Below are 14,506 nucleotides of genomic sequence, written 5' to 3' on the forward strand. Positions count from 1 at the left end.
CTGTAGACCAGAATCATCATGAGCATCAGCTAGGACGTTGTTTAAGAAAATGCAGATTCCAGATTCCCATCCCTGAATCAGCATCTCTTAGGTGGGCCTGGAAATTTGCATTTTAACAAGCACACAGGTGGTTCTTAGGCACCGACTCCATGATCTGTATTGCATTCCCTGCCTTAGAGGGTCTCTATGCTTTCAGGGGAGGAGCTTCTACATGGAAAGGTAAAATGATCCTATCACTTACCCACAAGCCTCTCTGCCGGTTCTGGGGCAAATTCTAATTTCTTGTTTGCAAAACTCCTCAGATCCTGGCCTCAAGTGGAACTGCTGGCTTTTGCTTTTTCCTGGAACATCACTGGCTGAATTAAACTGTGCACACAATTTTGCCTCTGTTGGCGATAGTGCCTTCTCAGTTGCCCCTCTTGTTTGAGGCAGCCCTCTGTGGCCTTCTACATGTCACTCTGAATGCTCTTTGAAAACCTCCTTTGTCCTCATCAGCCGTCCACTTCAGAAGTGGTGGTGTTATTTTGAGGCAGGGTTTGGGATGCCACATAAAATAAAGCTATGATTGTATTAAAAACCAGAAGAGGATAAGCAGCTAACACAAACATGAATAAGGCCTAGACACATGCTGTACCAGGAGAGAGAAAGAAAGAATGCTTCGTTGTGACTCTGCTTTGTTTTTAAGGTCTGGGTCTCACGTAAAGCCCTGATAGACTCGCTATGAGGTTTTGGGATTCTGGCTTGGCATACTTACTGAATTCTGGGGCCCAAGGCCCTGTCTTCTGCAAGTTTCCAGCCTAAGTGCCTAAGGTTCCTTGTGGACAGGAATGGGGGGTTGGGAGGTGGGGGAAGGGCCCATGCTGTGTTCCTGGGTTTTGGTGGCATCTCCCCGTACCCCATGCACACACATCCAGTGCATTTTCCTCAGAGCTGAGCCCCAGAAACCCAAGCTTCCCTCCATACATTCCAATAAACACTACAACCTTTTGCTCTGATACAGAAACTTCACGTTTCCTCCTCACCACCGTCTTGCTTTGAAAACTTTTAGAAAAAGCACAGTCACATAGTCTGGGACACTTGCTCTGTTTCAGTGACAGTTTCCCACCACAAGGAACACTGAAATACAACAGGAAATGGTGAATATGAATAGGCAGTCCTGGGCTAAATTTGACTGGTGGAAACTTTATCCCAAAATGTTTTCCATAGAAATCCACTTTCTTTAGTTTTGATGACTACCCACTGGATCATTGTGGCCCCATGCCATTGACCAACGAGGAAACTGGAAAATAAACTGTTTCATATGGCCTTTCAGGAACTCTGTTTTGTTTTTGTGTTTTAAACGGTGGGAGCATAGAAAAATGACACTCTGACCCAAAATGAGCAAATAGAGGAGTTTGGAGAGAGCATGTTTATTTATGAAAACTTTATGATTATCATTTCATAAGAATAGTAGAGAAAGCATGAGAGAGAAGGAAAGGAGGGGAATTAACATTCAGGGAGCATCTATTCCATGGCAGCATTTGGCTGGGAATATGACATACCAAAGGCTGTTTCATTCTCACAACCACCAAGTAAGGTAAATATTATTACCTGCTCTCTGTCCTTCTTTTTGGGTCAGGAAGCAGGTTCATTTAGGTTAGGTAACTTGCTCATGATCACCCACTTATAGTTAGCAATCAGGAATTCAAATGTGGCTCTCTTTTCACTCTTCCCTGGCATCTTGAGGAGAAAGCTGTGTGGAGTCTTTTTTTTTTTTTTTTAATAAATCTATTTATTTATTTATTTATTTTTGGCTGTGTTGGGTCTTAGTTACTGTGCGAGGGCTTTCTCCAGTTGTGGCAAGCGGGGGCCACTCTTCATTGCGGTGCGCGGGCCTCTCACTGTCGCGGCCTCTCCCATTGCGGAGCACAGGCTCCAGACGCGCAGGCTCAGTAGTTGTGGCTCACGGGCCTAGCCGCTGCGCGGCATGTGGGATCTTCCCGGCCCGGGGCACGAACCCGTGTCCCCTGCATTGGCAGGCGGATTCCTAACCACTGCGCCACCAGGGAAGCCCTGTGTGGAGTCTTAATGAGATCTCGATTGTGGGAAGGTGGCCTGGCTTTTAAAATAAACAACATCATTCAATAAAAAAATACCTATGTTATACATCTATAGAACACTCATTTCTAGTTATATTCATGCTATTTGTTTTAATTAGAAGAACAGATAATAGGGTCTGTTGTAGTTGTAAGCAGCCCTTGAATATAAAAGTATTAATTTTACTCAACTCCAAGAGGACCGGACACTGGCATTCCCGTGAGGTAGATGCAGCATTTAAAAAATTGTTCCCAGTGTCCTCTGAGTTCTGTTTTCCCCAACCAAGGCAGACCCACGTGGGGGAGAGAAAAGATAACTTGAGGACTGAGGCCAGATGACTTAGACCAGGGGAAATAAGGGAAGGTGTGTGAAGCTCAGTGAATCCCTGGACGATATTTTGGGTCAGCTTCAACTCTCGGCATTCTCCTCTTGCTGAAGTATCACTTGTTTCTTTAGAAGAAAAGGGTGGTGGAGACCACAGTGAATCCCGACTTCAAGATTAGTCAGGTAACACTGGACGAACCTAAAGAGTTTGGGAATAGATCGGGAAAATGTGCTCCCTTACAGCGGGCCTCCTCCCCATTACTCTTCTAGTATCAACTTGTTCTTACATGGGCTGATGGCCTCTACTGACTTGGCCCTGAGCACAGAAGCTGTGAAGCCAGGTAAGGTGGAAAAAAGAGGTGAACTTCCACCCTCAAACAGCCAAGTAACGCCTTGACTATCTCCATTCTTTTAGCAAATAAAGCTCAGAATGCAGCCCAGCCAAAGACCTGGAAAGGAAGCACAGAAGCATGAAAAATAAAAACGGGAACCTCACGATTCTTTCAAATGGCAGTTTGGTCAAGATGTGAGTTTAAGAGTCATAGATCATGTGTAGCACTCCCTCTTTATTTACTGATGCCCACTCTTCTGAGGTTTAACCTTACATAAACCCGGTGAACTGCAGAAGCAAGATGGCATGGGATCTCAGCGTGCATTTGAAGAAACTCCACACTGCGTCTTTGAATTTCCTTCTAGGTTCCCCGCCTGATGTCTCTATCTCCTGGGAGCCTCATAACCTTTTACGCTATTCTTATAAAATGTGTCATAATTCCTCCTATCCTGGGTTATTTCAGAGGCCAGAAGATCCCGACTCACGTGCGTGTCCTAAAGCCCCCAACCCCAAGCGTGGCTGCCCCTGGGCGCAGCAGTAAACGCGGGTGGAATGGAACAGGATCCTCCAACGTCTTTTTCCACCTCTGATTTCCGTTAAACATTAGCTCCGGGGTCTGCGCGCAGCCCCCAACGGGCCAGGAGGCGAGCTTGGACTCTCGGTGGACAGCGGCGGAGGGCCCAGGGCGCACTTCCTGCGGGACGGCGGGAGAGGGCGGAGCTGCCCGCATCCCCCCTCCCCCTCCCCCGCTCTCCCCGCCCCCGCCCCCTCCCCCTCCGGGGGCTGCCGGGCGCCGCGGGGGCGGGGCGGCGAGCGGGCTGGGCGGCGTGGCGGGGCGGGCTGGGCGCCCTGGTTAAGGTGCGAGCGGGTCCGCCGTGGGCTCCGGCGCGCAGCGGAGAGGAGCGGAGCAGTCCGGCCCAGCCCAGCGCAGCCCGGCGCGGGCAGACGCGAACCGGCGGGTGGCGGTGGCGGTGGCTCCCAGCCCGGCTGGTGCTGGGCCTCCGACCGAGCCGCGGCCGAGCGGGGCCTCGGCCCGGGCTCTGGGGGAGCCCGCGGCGGCGGGCTGCAGGAGGAAGCGGCGGCGGCGCGTCCCGAGCCGTGCGCGCCATGTCGGGCGGGCCCCCCAAGGCCCTGCCGTCCACTGGGCCCCACTCCCTGCGCGACATGCCGCACCCGCTGGCCGGCTCCAGCAGCGAGGAGGCCGTGGGCGGCGACAGCACGCCCAGCCCGGACCTGCTGACGGCCCGCAGCTTCGGCGACAAGGTGGGGCACGCGGGGCTGGGGACTGGGAGGCTCGTTTCTCTCCCGAGGGGGATGAGGGATCTGGAGCCCCGCTGGGCACCGGGCCGCGCCCACCCTGGCGCCCCTTTCCGGGGGACAGGCGTGCTCTCGCCCCAGAGCCTTGGGAAGAAGCATCTCCTTGCCGTCCCCGCGGGGTCGCAGCCTCTGGGGGAGCGGCCAGAGGGAACGGGCTTGCCCGGCTGTGACTGGTCGCGAGGCCAGTGACAGCTGGTGGGGAGGGGTCCCGCCTGCCCGTTGTGGCTGGAGGCGTGTGTGCAGTGCTCAGAGCCTGTGTCCTGGGATGGGGTCCCCGTTCCTCCAGATGGATCTCTGAAGGCTGAGCTGCCGAGTCACTTGTAGCTCCTCCAGTTTGCTGCGACTGTAAAGAAGCAAGAGTTAATGGTTTTCCGTGGTCCTACTGCCAGAGGCTTCTTACCCCCGTCTGTCATGGGGTCAGTGATCTTTGTTTAGGTTTGCTTTGTGCCCTGAGGAGTCACCTGACTCTGACCCCAGCCGGCAGCGGGAGGAGAGTGCCCCGGGGGTTTTCTGTCTGGGGCTCCATTTACCTTTGACTGTCTCCCACGCTGTTTAGGTTTGGCAGAGGCTGGTTTTGTGGCTGAAGGGGAGAAAGGTCTCCCTTTGACCGTTTTTGCGTAGAGGGAGGCTCCTGATTTTCTTAGAGCAGCGTATGACCCTCCTGCTGCTTTGAGAGACAGTGAGGGGTTAGGGGCGGCATCTCCCTTCCCCCCCTTGCCACTTCAGCTGTTATCAGGACGTGAGCTGTGATTGTATCAGCGCTGCTGTTGCCCCTTAGTCACTAATTGCAGAAATTAGAATTGTTCTCCACACCTGTGATCAGGATTGTCTCCTCTTAGTAAAATACTAAGTGAATGCCTCCTTGTCCCAATACTGAATGGAATCAGGGGACCCAAATTTCTTTCCCCCTTAGATGGGAGGGCATGTGGTACAGTAACAATGAGTGTGAGTGCACTGAGCAGTCAAATTAACCAGGAAGTGGGACTTGATGTACCTTCCCAAGAGGGTTTGTGAAAGCAAAGAGTGGGGCAAGGTGGTGGGGGGGGAGGAGGCAAAGCATTAGTAGCAAGTAACCTTAAAAAAGTTAATGAAACCGATGGATTGAGCAGCTGGATTGAGCAGCTGGATGTGTGTGTGTGTGTGTCTTTGTAAGTATTTCTCTTTATTTTATAGAAGATTATAGACTATATGAAGGCTGGAATCGCTTGGAAATACCTTGCCCATATTTGACACTCAATAAGTAATTGTTGAATGAATAATTTGCTTTCTTATGGACAGAGAACTTGGTCCTATGTGCATGTAGGATAGGAATTGAGGTTAAACTTACGATTTTTTTCTCAGGTCTGTGTAGGATAATGAATTAATTATATATCGCTGTGTAACCAATTACTGCAACATTTAGCATCTGAAAATAGTGTCTGTGGGCCAGAAATCTGCGCAGCTTAAATCTGGGTGGTTCTGACTCACGTCTTTCATGAGCTTGCATTCAAACTTTGACTAGGGCTGCAGTCACTGAAGACTGGATTGGGGGTAGGTCCTCTTCCAAGCTCACTCTCTTGGCTCTTGGCAGGCCTTAGTTCCTCTCCATAGGGCTGCTTGATGTGGCAACTTGTTTCCCCCAGAGCAGGTGATCCAAGAGATGGAGAGATCCCAAGACTCAAACCACAGTCCTATGTAATCTAGTCTCGGAAGTGACATATCTCTGCCGTATTCTATTGGTCACGCTGGCCATCACTGGTACAACCTGGGAAGAAGGTATGAATACCAGGAAGCGGGAATCATCGGGGCATCTTGGAAGCTGCCTGCTACAGGTGGCTCTTTTAAATATCTGCTTAATGATCCATTCTTGGAGGACACCTGATGCAGAAGTGTGGGCATTTTACCACTAACTACTGGGAGGACAAGTGCCCTGTATCCTTGAGATCTAGTTGGTGGATGGGAAGTCAAGCCTAAGTCTAATTACTTCTGGCTTCCTTTACAGGGACAGTTCCGTGAGAGAGATGGTCTTGAAGGCATTATTATTAATTATTGAATATTTAATAAGTCTCCTTAGAGCTGCGAGGAGCATCAAAATGACATCACTCCCAAAGGCCTGATTTATAGTTAGCCACTTTTCCTTAGAGAGCAGTATAATTTCTTCCTCTGACTGGGAGTAACATTTTCCTTGAATCTTGGCATACACATATGTTCTCGTAGCTCTGGAGAAATTTCTGCAGAGAGAAGCTACCAAGCAACAGAGGTGAATCAGGACCAGTGGAAGGAAGCCTTCCCTTTGCTCTGCTTTCTCTTGCCCAGGAAGTGTGGGGTTCACCGGAGGGGAGGTAGGAGCGTTGAGTGCTATGGTCTGTCTTTGAAAAGAAGCCTGTGTCTTCTTGCCTTTTATAATGGACCTTGGGGTTGTGCTCCTGGATGCCTGATTCACAGTCAGTTCTGGGTCTGGAGAATGAGGGTTTGACAGGCTGCTCGTAGTGCAGGGTTATTACATTACGCAGAGGGGAATGGCTGAGGTGCCGTGAACAGGAAAGCCTTTCGTCTCAGTGCAGCGGACACTTCTCAGTGGCCTCGGGGGTTCTGGGAAGGAGGAAAAGACCAAATGTGATGGCCTCTTCATCCACAAAATTGAAAATCATTCAAACCATGGTGTGAAGGGAAGAATCTCTTCTACCTACCAAGGGTTGCTAGGAATTCTTTTGATGCTGGCTAAACTCCCCAGGCCTTCTAGCCCTGTATCTTTCATCTCCACCTGAAATGTAAATACACCACGTGGCCCTTTTTGTCTTTTTTACTTTCACCTGCAAACCACTTTGGGCTTGCTTCTCCCCTGACTCAGCCTCTAACTCCTGTGTACCTCCCAAAACTTAACACCAAGCCCTCTCCAGCCCCACCTGTGGTTAACACCTCTACCCACATCCTCAGTCTCTTCACTGAACTCTTTCACCTACTTCCTAACCCCCTTAAGTCACTGCTTCCCCTGAAGTCTTCAAAATGGAGGTGTCTTTTCCTCTTACACGCCACTTATTTCAGGTTCAGGAGATGCGGGTCCGTAGTGTCCTTTCTCTCTACTGCCTTTTTTTTTTTTGGCCATGTTGGGTCTTTGTTGCTGCGTGCGGGCTTTCTCTATTTGCGGCGAGCGGGGGCTGCTCTTCATTGTGGTGCGCGTGCTTCTCATTGCGGTGGCTTCTCTTGTTGCGGAGCATGGGCTCTAGGCGCACAGGCTTCAGTAGTTGTGGCACGTGAGCTCAGTAGTTGTGGCTCGCGGGCTCTAGAGCGCAGGCTCAGTAGTTGTGGTGCATGGGCTTAGTTACTCTGCAGCATGTGGGATCTTCCCGGACCAGGGCTCGAACCCGTGTCCCCTGCACTGGCAGGCGGATTATGAACCACTGCACCACCAGGGAAGTCCTCTCCACTGCCTTTTAACAATCAAGTGCTGCCCCTTTGAGGCTCATGTCATTGTATTTGCTCACTCAGCAAATATTTGAGGGCCTCCTATGAGCCAGGCACTGTTTTAGGAACTCAAATCCACCAGTTGAAAACCCCTGCCCTCACTGGGTATATTTTAGTGAGTACGTACTATTTTATGTAATAAATGCTGTGAAAGGAAGAAAAAGTGGGGGGGGAGAGAGTGTTCAGGATCACTGGCTGAAGGGAGGCGGCTTCATTTAGACCCTACTGAGAACTTGAGATTTGAGCAAAGACTTGAAGGAGGCGAGGCAGTTGGCGAGTGGATGTCTGGAGGAGTGTCCCGGTGGAAGAAATGGCCAAAACAGAGGCCTGGCAGCTCCTGCGCGGTGTGACGGGGACTGCCCTAGAAGCCAGTGTGGTTGGGGCAGAGTGAGCAATGGGGAGTCCTTGGCCAAGGGCAGAGAGGGAGGGGGCCAGATGGTCTAGGGCCCAGTAGGCCACTCTGGGAACTTTGGCCTTTATTTTGAGTGCCATTGCAGGGACTTGAGCAGAAGGAGGGTGTGATTTGATTTATGTGTTGAAAGGATCACACAGGCTGTTGAGTTGAGAATCCGTTATTAGACTATTGCACTGAATTAGGTTTCTTTTCCGTCAAAAGGACATAAACCAAATGCAACCTGGCTGAAGAAAAGAAAAAATCTATTGGCTCATTTGAAAAGCCCCAGGTATTTTGGTTTCCGGAATGGCTGGAACTAGGTATTCAAATGATGTTGGGAGTCTGTCACTTTTCATCTCTTGGCTCTGCTTTCTCCTTTCTGTGTTAGCTCTATTCTCAAGCCAGTGAAGGGATATAGCTTTGCAACTCCAGCAGAAAGAGAGCACCTCTTTCTTGATAATTCCAGCAAAAGCTCTGGGCTAGTGTCTCCTGGCCCTAAATTGGGTCAGGTGCTGAAGCCAGTCTTTGTAACTCTGACTGCCCAAGGCCTGGACCAGGTCCTTATCTTTGGAGGGTGGAGAAGGGAAGTTTTTGTGTGTACATTTTAACTGTGAAATATAAATACGTGAAGTATAGAAATGCATCTGTATTAATAAAATGTACCTATACAGTTTAAAGAATAATAAAATGAACACAGACATAAAGTTAAGGCATAGGCTCTTGCTAGTATTTTGGAAGCCCTCTCTGTGCCTGGGGAGGAAGGAGGTGGTTTCCAAAGCAAAGTCAGGCTGCTCCTCCTAGAAGGAGGAGGAACGAATGAATGTTGGACGAGCATCTGTTGTTTCACAGATGTCCATTACAGACCTTCCACTGCCTTCTTTGCTGTCACTTTGTAACTTCCTTGTTTCTCTTGTTCATTAAAATCTTGAAACCCCCCAACTAACTGTCTTCTCAAATCATGCCTTTACTTCAGGGGACTCTGTCCAGATCTCTAAAACTATCAGTTTCTTGACCTTTTATCTAGTCACCTTCCCCTTTTTTCCAGTTCAGTTGCCCTCTCCCCCGGCCACATCCCTGCATTATAATACCTACAACGGTTCCTGCCCTGAAATAAAGCCATTACATAGCTCTTATCTTGCCGTGCCCTCCTCCCAGTCAGTGAGAACTGCCTACACCTGTACCCTGACCCCTTGTATTCACCTGCCTCCTTTAGATTCCACAGCTTAACTTGTCAGTTGCTCCTGCCACTGTCCTTTACACAGTTCCCTTGCTCTCCTTCTTTTACATCCAACTTGGGTCATTCCATTTGTTCCTGTCTTTTGCCTGCACCTCAGGTGCGGAGGTACCTTGAGAGTTGCTGCCAGTGTAACCTCACAGCTTCCAAGCACAGTCGGGGCCTCGGTGGTGCTGAGCCATTCTTTCTTCCTTTTTTTTTTTTTATGTGGGATCCTAGTTCCCCGACCAGTTGCCCGTGCCCCCTGCATTAGAAGTGCAGAGTCTTAACCACTGGACTGCCAGGGAGGTCCCATGGGCCATCCTTTCTTTCCTCAGAGGCTCCCATTCTGTACTGTGGCTGATCTGAAGCTTTTCCCTGCTCCTCACACCTTCCACCCCCCTACTCCACCCTCCTGTTCTGCTGATGGCCTCACTTTCTACCTTAGAGAAGATAGCAGCCACTGTAAAAGAACTTCCTTTCACCAAACTCAAAATGTTCAGAATCTGTGGCCGCCCTTTCTTTGCCCTCGGTTGCTAAGGCTGATCCTGGAGTATATGGCCCACCCCCTCTGGCCTCTTAGAGACCCTGCTGTCACTCCTGTGTCTTCAGACTCTCTATCAACTGGCTCATTCCCATCAAAAATTTTTTTTTTTAATTTTTAAATTGAAGTGTAGTTGATTAACAATGTGTTAGTTTCAGGTGGACAGCAAAGTGATTCAGTTATATATATATATATATATATCAGTATAAAACTGAATCACTTTGCTGTACACCTGATATATCTATATGATATATATAAATATTTCAGATTCTTTTCCCTTGTAAGCTAGTACAAAATACTGAGTATAGTCACTTGTGCTATACAGTAGGTCCTTGTTGGTTATCCACTTTATATATATACTAGTGTGTATTTCGATCCCAACCTAATTTATCCCTCCCCCTGCCCCTTTCCCCTTTGGTAACCATAAGTTTGTTTTCTATGTCTGTGGGTCTGTTTCTGCATTCCCATTAATGTTTCAACATGCTCAAGTTGCTCTCATTTCTAAAACAAACCAAGTAAAGAAAACTGTTGTGATGCTTCCTTCTCCTCCATCTCATGCCCTATTTTCTGACTCTTCTTCACCTTTTGAAAGAAAGGTTTGCTCCTCTTGTCTCTACTTCCTAACCTCTGGCTTACTTCTCAGCCTACTGCTGTCTGGTTTCTGGCTTTACTACTCAAGGTCCCTCGTGACTTCCTTATTGCTAAATCCAGTAGACGCTTCACATCCTTGTCTTCCCTGACCTCTTGGTAGGTAGCACTTGATCCTGTTGAGTAACCCGCTGCTTGAAACTCTCCTCACTGGGATTTGTGTTTTAGAGTGTGCACTCTGGAGCCAGGTTGTCTAGATTTGAATCCCAGCTCCACTACTTACAATCTTTGTGACAGTAAATTATTTAACCTCTCTGAGCCTCGGTTTCCTCCTCTGTGAAAATGGTGTAACAGAAGTACCTGAATCACAGGGTTGATATGAAGATCCATTGTGTTCATACTTAGAGTAGTGCCTGATGCATAGTGAGCCTTTAATAACTGTGAGGCGGCGGTGGTGGTGGTTATTCCCTGATACTGACCTCGCCACATTTTCTTTGTACATTTTTGCCTATTCTTTGTCAATTTCAGTATCGGTTGTGGTCTGGTCAGGAAATAAAAACCACTGTAGGTTTTTCAAACTGAGAGACTTAATACAGGGAATTAGCTACATAGGTGCTGGGAAACATGTGAAGTCAAGCAGAGGACAGGGAGGTAACCCAGAGAGTAGCGATAGCAGGAAACTGCAGTCACCCTCAGGGCTGGGGGGTGGTCAATGGGAGGAGGTGAGATTAGAAGAATCCAGGAGCTTCTGTGGGAACTAGACCATGGCAGGGCTGCTCAACAAGAGCAGGGACCACAGGGGGAGGGAGTCCTGGAGAGGAAGCAGCTAAAGCCAGGGATGCTATCTGAACCAGAGAGGAGGGGTTGGGGTAGGGGAGAAACACCGTGGCTTCTCTCCTCCTCCTGCTTTTGGTCTTTCATCTGTATCATCCATTGGCCCAAATACCTTCCTTGGTGGGCATGTGACCCTAGCAGAGTCAAATAGCCAAACAGAGATTTGCTCAGATGGCTGCTGGGGGAAAGAATCTCTCTTTTTGTTAGATTGTGAGCCTTTGTTTCTTGTGATGTGGAGAGTGCCTGCTTAAGAATGAAACCAGAGAGGAATGTGGAGCTGGAGAAAAAGAGGGGGACAGGCCCTGAAGATCACTTGAATCCCAGATCCACCTGTGCCAGCTGTGCCTGAAGCTGGCACTGCTCCGCAGGCATCCTGGTTACAGGAGGTCATGAATGCCCTTTTGTTTATACTATTCAATTTGATTTGATATGTCACTTGAAACTTAAAAAAAAAAAGATCAATACGTCGACCTTAAAATGTTAAGTGAAAATTAAGTTTCACTTCGGGATCGTTAAGAGGAGGGTGCTTAATTCCTATTGGTCAGCCCCACTCTCAGAGTGTATTATCTGCAGATCAGCTTTGGTGGCAGAGGTGTGTTTTCACCAGGTCCCTGAAGTTTGAGGAGGCTTTCAGGTGCCGGGTGGGGAAGGCGTCATGGGCCAGGGGAGCAGCTTGAGCAGAGCTCCTGAGACGGAAAAGACTTGTGCCTGCTGGGGTTGCACTGGGTCGGGTCATGTGTTGGGAGTGGGCTGGGAGAGTCTAGAGGTGGGGATTAGTGAGAGAGGAGGTGGGAAGACACAGCAGGAGGAGGCTGTGACTGCCCGGAATGCTCTGATCTGGAGGTTAGCTTTTATTCTTAGGCAGGAGCCAGCCGTACAGGGTTTTTGAGCAGGGGAACGTGTGATCAGTGCTTGGGACGGGGAGAGACTGGCAGTGAAAGAGGTAAGTTAGAAATGTGTCAGTTTGATTTAGGTTGGAGTTGTTGCCTGGAAGAACAAAGAATAGAACATGTAAAGATGACTAGTTTTGGTACCGTGGGGATGACTGGTTTTCTAGTCTAGGAGACTGGTGCCGACTGGTGCCCTCACTGAGAGGGGGAACACAGATTGGGAAGCAAGTGTGAGCAAGTGTAAAGATGACTAGAATGCATCAGTCATCAGTGTGAAGTCAGGAGCTGGGTCAGAGTTTGTCTGAACCCTGCCGTTGAAAGCCCACTCAGACTTCAAGGCTTAGCACACGTGCTGCCTCTGGGCAGCTCTTCTGTGTTATATAAATGTGTAACCCCAGCAGATCCAAAGAGAGATGGGAGTGGAAGATGTAGAGGTTGAGGTCAGAATTTAAACAAAGTGAATATTAGCAATCAAATGGAAGGCGGGAGGTCGTAGCAGTTTGTAGTAAGAAGGGTGGTAGCTTGGGGAAAAAGCAGGGTTGAGGGAAGGTCTTTAGGACAGGGGAGAGTTGGGGGTTAGTGGAGGTTACGGGGAAGAAGGCAGATGAGAGTCTCTCAAAATAAGTACATAAATAACAGCTTGGCAAAGGTGCAGTAGTTCATGTGTGAGCAATTGGGTTTGTTTACTAAATTCTAGAGGGGGTCATATGCTCTCTCCTGTTTGCCTTGCCCTGCAGAATTCCTCATTTTGGCTGCCACAGAGCAGGGATCAGGAATTATTGTTGTGTGTGTGTGTGTGTGTGTGTGTGTGTGTGTGTGTGTTGGGGGTAGGAGGAGACAAGGGCAAGAGGCACACGCAGAAAAGGTGTTTCAGGGGTCCTGTTTGAGAAAAGGCACAGAGGCGGGAAAAGCACACGGCATGTTTGGGTGGCAGAGTGCAGGCACTTTCCAAAACTTGAATCTCTTGAGTATGTGCTGCATGCCTGGTTCTGTGCTGGATGCTTGGGACGTTGAGAAAGATAAAAAAAAGTACCCTCTCTTGAGAGGGTCATCGTCCAGTGCAGAAGAGAGACATATATCCAGATGGTTGCAATAGAATATTAAAAATGCTAGATGTATTTACTAGTTCTGAGGCCTTGGGCAAGTTTCTTAACCTGGTAATGCCTCAGTGTCTCCCTAGTTAAATTTTGGATTATTTTGCAGTGGTGTTCTGAAGATTAAATGAGTGGGGGTTTTTTGTGGGTTTTTTTTTTTTAATTTTTTAATTTTTTTTTTTTTTAAATTTTTTTTTTTTTTTTAATTGTATAGCTACTTTATTTATTTATTTATTTATTTTTGGCTGTGTTGGGTCTTCGGTTCGTGCGAGGGCTTTCTCTAGTTGCGGCAAGTGGGGGCCACTCTTCATCGCGGTGCGGGGACCGCTCTTCATCGCGGTGCGCGGGCCTTTCACTATCGCGGCCCCTCCCGTTGCGGGGCACAGGCTCCAGACGCGCAGGCTCAGTAGTTGTGGCTCACGGGCCCAGCTGCTCCGTGGCATGTGGGATCTTCCCAGACCAGGGCTCGAACCCGTGTCCCCTGCATTAGCAGGCAGATTCTCAACCACTGCGCCACCAGGGAAGCCCCTTTTAATTTTATTTTATTTTATTTTTGGCTGTGTTGGGTCTTCATTGCTGCGCGCGGGCTTTCTCTAGTTGCGGTGAGCGGGGGCTACTCTTTGTTGCGGTGCGCAGGCTTCTCATTGCGGTGGCTTCTCTTATTGTGGAGCACGGGCTCTAGGGTGCGCGGGCTTCAGTAGTTGTGGCACGCGGGCTCAGTAGTTGTGGCTCGCGGGCTCTAGAGCGCAGGCTCAGTAGTTGTGGCGCACGGGCTTAGTTGCTCCACGGCATGTGGGATCTTCCTGGACCAGGACTTGAACCCATGTCCCCTGCGTTGGCAGGCGGATTTGTAACCACTGCGCCACCAGGGAAGGCCTTTTGTGTTTTTTTTTTTTTAATGTTTATTTATTTATTTGGCTGCGCCGGGTCTTAGTTGCGGCACATGGGATCTTCGTTGCCATGTGTGGGATCTTTCAGTTGTGGCATGTGGGATCTAGTTCCCTGACCAGGGATCGGACCTGGGCCCCCTGCATTGGGAGCACGGAGTCTTAGCCCCTGGACCACCAGGGAAGTCCCTTAAATGAGTGTTTAGAATAGTGTCTGGCACACAGTAAGTACTATGAAAATGCTAGGTGTTGTTATTGCCTTAGAAGCAATAACTGGGACCTCTGGGAGCCTGTACAGAACACGTACCTCGGTCATCCCCACCCCAGTGAGGGACCTGAGGTCTTCAAACAGCAGCTCTTGTCAGTCATTGGTTGAGCGCCCCACGGATGGGGTGTTTGGGCATTAATTCCCAAGCACTTTCTAGCCTGCCCCATGGGTGGGCGAAGCAGGTTGAGCAGCCGGGGGAGCAGTCGGGCCAAGAAGTTCGGGCGCTGGCGGTTGGAAGTCAGGCCAGTGGGCACTGAACTGGCCAGTGAGAGGGGATAGGTGGACACCCATGACATCTGCAC

At 49.3% G+C, this 14,506-nt stretch overlaps 1 protein-coding gene across 3 annotated transcripts in view; it reads left to right on the forward strand.

Annotated features, from left to right (window-relative positions):
- The first annotated feature begins 3,522 nt into the window (after nucleotides 1-3,522).
- The window catches only part of SNX30 (sorting nexin family member 30), a 117,941-nt gene continuing 106,957 nt past the window's right edge, over nucleotides 3,523-14,506 (forward strand). The window contains exon 1 of one of the 3 annotated variants that reach the window (XM_057548873.1): nucleotides 3,523-3,994. In XM_057548873.1, the coding sequence (XP_057404856.1) occupies nucleotides 3,839-3,994 (156 nt within the window). In that variant the 5' untranslated portion in view covers nucleotides 3,523-3,838. The remainder of the gene's footprint in view (nucleotides 3,995-14,506) is intronic. The other 2 variants (XM_057548871.1, XM_057548874.1) reach the window with 2 other exon arrangements.

This window comes from Balaenoptera acutorostrata, chromosome 6 (assembly GCF_949987535.1).
Source record: "Balaenoptera acutorostrata chromosome 6, mBalAcu1.1, whole genome shotgun sequence".
Classification (NCBI taxonomy): Eukaryota; Metazoa; Chordata; class Mammalia; order Artiodactyla; family Balaenopteridae; genus Balaenoptera; species Balaenoptera acutorostrata.